The sequence below is a fragment of the Sprattus sprattus genome (assembly GCF_963457725.1).
Source record: "Sprattus sprattus genome assembly, chromosome: 8".
Taxonomy (NCBI): domain Eukaryota; kingdom Metazoa; phylum Chordata; class Actinopteri; order Clupeiformes; family Clupeidae; genus Sprattus; species Sprattus sprattus.
The window spans coordinates 25916641-25924824 of record NC_137927.1 but is presented as its reverse complement, the minus strand read 5'-3'; the positions used below and the strand labels follow the sequence as shown (position 1 = coordinate 25924824).

At 38.8% G+C, this 8184-nt stretch overlaps 1 protein-coding gene across 1 annotated transcript; it reads left to right on the top strand.

Moving 5' to 3' along the window:
* Positions 1-599: 599 nt before the first annotated feature.
* Positions 600-5191, top strand: LOC308369341 (intestinal mucin-like protein; the record flags this gene model as incomplete). The annotated part of the gene is made up of 15 exons (XM_080843747.1): positions 600-813; positions 1104-1287; positions 1420-1595; positions 1692-1761; positions 1851-1981; positions 2159-2193; positions 2501-2672; positions 2949-3047; positions 3224-3264; positions 3410-3532; positions 3718-3816; positions 4081-4209; positions 4595-4637; positions 4755-4866; positions 4987-5191. The coding sequence occupies 15 exons, from the start codon at positions 600-602 to the stop codon at positions 5189-5191; spliced, it is 1833 nt and encodes a 610-aa protein (XP_080699873.1).
* Positions 5192-8184: the final 2993 nt, after the last annotated feature.

Sequence of the window (8184 nt, the reverse complement as noted above, 5' to 3'; positions counted from 1 at the left end):
TAAGGAATGTCCACATGTACCTGAGCCTAATTGTCAGAACGGGTACCCTCCAGTATCTGTTCAAGATGAATCAGGGTGCTGTTACGTACAGGAATGTCAATGTGAGTATTTTTAATGCCAAAGACAAAAATTATTGGATTCATGATAATAATCAATACATCAGGAAAAAATGGGTTATGCAAAGTTTCTTTTGAAGCACTTAATATTACCTGTTTATTTGTTTATCAAAAACCAACACTGAACAACACTGACATGATCTACATTTCCTAATGAATCTTTCCAGGTCGCTGCATTGGGTTTGGAGATCCTCACTATGTGACCTTTGATGGAACTTACTACGGTTTCCAAGGAAACTGTTCATATGTCTTGGTTAAAGAGATTGATCCAAAATACAACTTCAGCATCATCATTGATAACGTGTACTGTGGTGCAGTAGATGGTCTTTCATGTCCTAAATCATTGACCATTCACTATAAATCTTTTGAAATCTACATGAGTCAAGAGGTTTCTCCAGGAAAAGTCACAAACTTGGTAACGAAATCTTTTTTATAATTCTTTCCAACAAATATCTGTTTTATGAAATGTAGATTGCCTTCATAATGGAAACGTCTGTTTTCTTTTTCGCACAGGTTTATGTCAATCACAAGCGCGTCTACCCAGCTTACAGTAACAATGACTTCCAAATCACAGACAATGGCATTGAAGCTTTACTGGTCATACCTGCCATTGGCGCACAGATAATGTTCTCTGGTCTCCAGTTCAGTATTGAACTCCCATGGAGTAAATTCCATGGCAATACCGAGGGACAATGTGGTAAAAATGAATTCTTATTATTGTTCCCAGAACATACTAACTATATTTTGTCATCTCTGGAAGAATACAATTACAGTACTCTACAGACAACAATTCAATATTTAACCTCAAACATTTAAACACAGGAATGTGAAAAACAAAATGTATGTATGACCATAACTGCAGGAACGACACAGTAAAAAACAGAATTATCATAGCATGGCATTACATTATTTTGTCAGTAGTTCTGTCAAAATGAAAAATAATTGGCCTCTGATAATACTCAAATATGTTTTTTTCATGTCTCACAGGAACATGTGACAACAATCGCAAAGATGACTGCCGCTTGCCAAATGGAACAATTGATTCATCTTGCCCAGATATGGCCCACCATTGGAGGGTTAATGATAGTAGCTGTCCAGAACCCCCACCACCACCCCCAACCCCCACCTGTAAACCTGAAACTTCATCCATCTGCAAAATCATTTCGAGCAAGTAAGAAAGTGATGAACAAGATGACACATAATGTCTGAACAAATTAAGTGATTTATTTCTAATGTATTTCTACTCAATTTAAAATAACTAAATAAGTGTGCTGTTGCTGACTACGAGATGTTTTCTTCTAAGGATCTTTGAAAGGTGCCATGAAGTTCTACCCCCTATCCCATTTGAGCTGGGATGTGAGTTTGATGTATGCCATATAGGTCCCCCTAGTGGATGTGCTAGCCTTCAGTCTTATGCTCAGCAGTGTGCATTGAATGGTGTTTGTATCGACTGGCGATCTGCCACAGATGGAGTGTGTGGTAAGAATGTTTATATTTTCTAATCTCAGAGTTAAAATGATAGCTTCACATTGGTGATATTGCATCATGTGGTTTGTTTTCTGTACCTTCTCACAGACTTCAAATGCAATGCACCCTTGGTGTACAAGGCCTGTGGTCCACAAGTTGAACCTACTTGTGATTTAAGGTATATTGAACTGATATGCCTAGAGCGTGTTTAAAATCTTTTCAAATACAAATGATATCATCTTATTCGATAAACATTTTTCCCAACAGGTATAATTTTAGATTCATTCAAGAGGAAACCCAATTCACTGCTTTATCATCCATGTTGTGGGAGGGATGCTATTGTCCTGAGAATACTCATTTGTTGAACCATGAATCTCATACGTGCCTTCCCAACTGCGGTGAGAAAGTCATACAAAATACCAAAAACATCTGATTAATTAAAAGCATTAGCAACTTGGATGCATCACTTGTACTATATTGTCTGTAGTGAAAAAAATGAACAGAGCACATTTTTAACTCACCATTTGCATGGAGGACGTTATTTCTCAACAAAAATGTCCTTCTTTTTTAATCAGATATTTGTCACCTACCAAATGGAAAATGGAAACAGGTAAGGAAATGTCTCCTTATTAGAGTACTTGTAAAGACCTTTGTCTGTAAACAGGAAAACAAATACTTTGACCAAAATGTCTGTAGGCATTAATTGTGAGGCGTCGATGCACGAATAATGTGTGCCTGGCAAAAATCTACATTTATTGTATGTACATGTGTTCCTGGTACACAATCCTACATGATGTCCAACATTTGTCCAACATAAAAAAAATTAACCGACAGGAAAATACATTTAGGCTACATAATTATTTAGTATATAAAGTGGGTATTCTTGTGTTCTAACACCTGCTTCATTGTCAAATCAGATCAATGAAAGTTGGGTCAGTGGCTGTGACCTTTGCAAGTGCGAGTCAAAAGATCCAGCTGCAGTCATCTGCGAACCGTTGCCCTGCCCAATTGAACCCCCAGTCAAATGTGATCAGGTTGGCCAGGTTACAGTGACTGAAACAGTGGGATGTTGTACAAAAGACAAATGTGGTAAGTAATCCCTGAGAGATGGAAGGGAGTGATTGCCAGTCACTACAAAACTTTACAAGTGAAATAGCCTTCATTTTTGCAGGTACAAATTGATTCGTGGATTCAATGTTAAATAAGCAAAATCATGTTATGTTTCTCCTTATCCAGTGAAAATGTACTCTTGGATTAACCACTGAAAACAATTAGTAAAAATAACAACAAATCCCAAACAACAAACAGCGAACACCTAAACACTAAGAGCATGATTAGAACAAGCCTGTATTTTTTTCATTACAGCATGTGATGTCACCAGTTGTCCAAGCCAGAAGCACTCTTGTCCAGTTGGCTACAGTCAAGAGACTGAAATGGGAGTGTGTTGCCCTAAGCACACCTGTGGTAAGCATTAATCTAAAGCACTAGGCACACCTGGGGTAAGCATAAATCTAGTGCCCTAGGCACACCTGGGGTAAGCATTAATCTAGTGCAAAACACTGGTCCTAAATGCTTTACTGCTCTATGGTTGACACAGAGTTAACTGCAAATCTTAATTGTGTTTTTGGTTAACTTTGCAGTTCCTAACCCTGTTTGTGTATTCAACAACACTCAATACTTGGTAAGAATGCACATGCAATCTCATTATTATGCAGTGATGGTTAACATCTAGCACAGAACTAATTGGTTGTGTCTTCATATTACTTGGTCATATACATAGAAATGTGTGATTTTTATATTCCGTTTTGTTTCCTTTCCTATTGCAGCCAGGCAACAGTGTGCCTATGAGATACTGTGAGAATTGTGTGTGTAGTGATAAACTGGAAAACGATGGCAAGCTTCATGCGATTGAATGTGAGCCTATCAAGTGTGACACTTACTGTCCACAGGTAAGCAGCTTTCACTTTGTCAAAAACAAGAAACAACAAAGTTGTTGGTAGAAATGTAAAAGTAGAAATGTAGAAATGTAAAGCAACAAACACACACAGACACCAAACAGTTCACATTTTTTGACATTTTCAAAATTGTTTTGGTTAACCTCCTGACTGGTTTTGATGCGTCTTCTTTCCCTTAGGGCTTCGAGCTACAGGAAATACCTGGACAGTGCTGTGGGAAGTGCGTGCAGACCAGTTGTGTGGTTGTATATTCAGGAAACCTCACACACACTATTCCTGTGAGTTCACAACCAAAACATTATTTCATACACAGCTATTTCATACAAAGCTGTGTATGTCACACATTGCATTGGAAGGACTCGCTGTCTTTATAGTAACTCTATGCATGAATTTACCACAGGTTTCAGATCAGAACTCCTTACCCCTACGTAAATGAAACAGCATTTCCACATTTAATTTCAGTTTCAGGCTTGTACTCAAGAACACCCTTTCACAGATAAAACAAAATACTCTGAGATATGGAATTTGTTGTTCTTTAACAGGTTAATGGTATCTGGACTCCACCTGACAACAAGTGTGTGAAGTTTGAGTGTTTGGAGATCGGAACCCAGTTCATCACAATTGAGGCCAGAACAGTTTGTCCTCTCTACAACCCTCAAGATTGTATTCCTGTAAGTGCGAAAAAATGGTTGCAAGAAACTTGACTATGTTGGTGCCATACACTATTTTGAAATTCTATTTAAATGTAGGTGAAGATAATCAATCACCATCAAGATAATCTTATTGTGAGATGGGGAAACTTACACACTATTACATAATAAAAAGGGTAATATGATCCTTCAATTTGCTGTTAGAAATGGCAAGTGTTATTGTCACCTCCTTCTTATCTGTAATTGTATGAGTTTTCCTATCCACAATGTAATTAGAGGGGAGAAAGCACACACTGTGCTATTTAGTTAGTATACGTGTACCGGCAGAGCTGTGATCCTAGGGTGTTGGTGTCACTTGAATTTAGCTTTGAACTTTTTTTTTATCATACTTTTGTGATCTGCACAGGGAACAGAGGTCCTTGCTCCTGATGGCTGCTGCCATACGTGTAGTAAGTTTGTCTCTTTATAGCAAATGTACAAATCCGATTTAAACCAACATTATTATGAAGTCATTTATTTGGCTTGTGAAAGCAATGCTTAAAAGTTGTCTGCCTCTTTTTCTATAGTAAGAAAATGCAACGTGACAAAGGAATCCACATACCTGCAGCATAATGGCTGCACATCCTCTAAGAAGGTTGACATGTCAACTTGTCAAGGTCTTTGTCAGACGTCCACCTGGTAAGTAGCAGAGCAGCAGAACAAAGCAGCACTTTCGAACGTTTTTGTAACATAACTTTCTTTAACATAAATCTACGACCAAGGCCTATAACACAACATATTCCCTTTGCTAACTTTCAGGTTCTCCTCGAAGACAAAAATGATTGAGCGCTCCTGTTCCTGTTGCCAGGAGCTTAACAGTAGCAAGAAGGAAGTTGAGATGGTCTGCCCTGATGGGTCAAAGTTCAATTATTCATATGACTACATTGAACTATGTGGCTGTCTTCAGTCACAATGCACCACAGTGGAAAAAGCAGTGATTAAAAAGCTTAGAAGAAGGCGTTAATGAGACAGTGCTAGATCTCACTTCTTATTACAAATCACTTTCTCTATTTATGTCTTATTTGGACTGCTAATATAATCTGTAGTTTTAGCCTTTTTATGGAAGAAGTAGGTGACTGCTTTTGTATCTTCCAAAATGTAATTTAAATAAACCTTAGCATGTATGCATTATCATGTCTTGTCATTATTATTTACCAGAAGTGTTGCAATATTTGATAATTTTGCATGTAAAGATGATAATACATATTAGTAGTTACTTGTAATGCACTGAAAAAAATGGAAACTCTCCCATTCCTTCACATTATTCAAATTATATTCGTCTCCTTGCTCTTCTGGTTGACATGTATCACCTTTGTGATAACGTAATGCAACCACCACAGTCAAACACAACCCTTCATACTTGCCCCAGAGGTCCCATATGTTGCCCTTCAAGATATGGAAAAGACTACATTTAAAATTCTTACTTTTGCCATAAATCAGGCTGTCCTCTACAGCAGTGGTTCTCAAACGTTTCACCGTGAGTACCACCTCAGAAAATATTTGGCTTTCCAAGTACCACCATTGTAACTATCATTGACCTTCGGTAGCATGCCGCGCGATAGGAACTAAGTGTTATTAACTCACTGTAATTCCTGATCAGGAGAATAAGCATGGCTCAGATAAATAACAAACTTACATTTTAGGGATCTAGTTGTTTTAATGATTTTTAAACATATTTAATGAATAATATCCTAGTCATAAAAAATGGGAATACTGCCTGAGTACCACCAAGAGGGAGCCACAGTTTGAGAACCACTGCTTTACAGCGATGACAAAATAAATATATTGACCAGAGTGTCGCCTAATTGGAGCTGAGTGGTTTCCCAGAGAGAAATAAACAACTCGCCACATGAAACAGAACTCTTCCACGATGATTTACTTCTGCCCTGCCAGCTCACATCTCTACATTGGAGTAGCTTGCCCAGAGTGCAAACCTCATTGCAGACCAATTCAATTACATTGTATTTATAAAGCGCCAAAACAATAAAATTGTCTCAAGGCGCTTTACAGAGCCCAGTGCCGGGTGGGGTGGTTGTGTGGCAGAAGGGGAAGGGAAACAACAAGTGGTATATGTACACAGCATGCATTTGGAAGATACATACGTATATAGAAACGTCATATGATATATATATCCACAGACCACAGTTTGTCTGCCTGGTGCTGCTCTGCTTACCTGTTGAATCAAGGCAAGAGAGAAAGAAAGGAAGCTTCGCTCATGGCTCTTTTACGTATTAGGAGGCTGAGGTCGTTTGATGTCTGCACTAAAAAGTCAGTCAGTGGTGGCAAGTGTCCACTTTTACGCAGTGGTCGTCTGGGGACGCAACACGACAGGCAAGAGCAGTGGGCAGCTGGACAAGCTGGTGGAAAAGGCTGGCTCAGTGCTTGGCATGAGGTTGGACTCAACGGGGACTCTGGTGGAAGGGTGCACACATGGAGCAAAGGGACAGGCTATCCTGGGCAATGTTACTCATCTTCACGACATCCTGGCAGGCCAGAGAAGCATCTGCAGCGGATAAATCATCACGCTGCGCTCCAGGACTGAGCGCTTTAAGAGATCCTTTGTCCCAACAGCCACCAGGCTTTACAACACCGCATTCAATGGCATTAGTGAATGTCCTCTCTCTCTTGGTCACTGCCCCCAGTAAATAAACACTACACTTTCACAGAGGAATCAACACAGTAACTAACCCAACTACAGTAACCTGAAAGTCATTTCACAACAAAATGGCAGTGTTAATCAAATGTATATCAAACAACCAAATAAATTAGGTCCATAACATGTACATTGATAATTAATAGTATTAAATAATACATTTCAAGCAATAACACCTATGTTCTTGTTGATGTATTGCCAAAATAAGGGTTGGGATTTAAAATATCTATGGCTCGGGCAATACAACAGCTAGAATTTGATCAAATTTGATGAGTTGATCACAGTTTAGCTACATGCCTCATATGTGAAACCACAGAGTATCAATATTCATATAATTCATAAGATCAAAACATTATGAAACTGACGTTTACAGAAACCTCTTTGAATCAAGTCCATTTAATCCGTATTTGCACAGTGTGTCACATCAGTCATCACAGCTTGTTTGATTTACGGCCCTACGGCATTGAATGCATCACGCATCCTGTATCCAGTTCACACCAAAGGGGATCTTGAGCTTCACCTGTTTACCAAGAGCTTGAGAAAAAATGAATTCATACATTAAAAGGGGTCAGCCCACAGGACTGTTTGACAAGAGAAGGACTATTTGTGCAACCTTAGGCCGATGGCATTTACAAACGTAATGGTAAAAGGTGTGTGCAATGCACACAGTCTCTGATTAGACCTTGAGCAATGGGTGGGGATGGTGATGCACTAATAACATCTTCATCATCATGAGAAACCAGAAACCTAGACAGTCATGTCAAGTTATGTCACCCTATGTGCGTATACCTACACAGCTTCCCCCTGCTCTCTCTAATAGCTCTCTGTGGGTATGAACCTTACAATGGCTTGATCTCTAGTGGCGTTCAAGTAAGGAGTCAATGATGAGATCAACAGTAAGTGGTTAATTAGTTAACTTATGCCATAAGGATGTTCTGCTGGATTATTTTGCTGCAAATGGGAAAGAAACAACAATGCACAATACACATGACTATCAGCACTCTGGAAGTTATTGACATGGAGTTTGGGATATTATGAGATGTTCATACATTATTGGAAAAGTGTGTGAAAGAGATACAAGTGATCATTTTTCTTTCTTTCTTTCTAATTTCTATTTAAACTTAAACTGTATTAGCCACTGAGGGGTTTCATTTCCATTTAGTTCACTCTATTGAAGTTTATAAAAGACACAATTCTCCAAATGTTTTTGCTCCTGAGTGGATGTTGTGTCCACTTCAGGATGCAGTTCCTGGACTGGTATGACTCACATTATTGGTCCCTCCTTTGGTCCAAAAGGGAAGAAA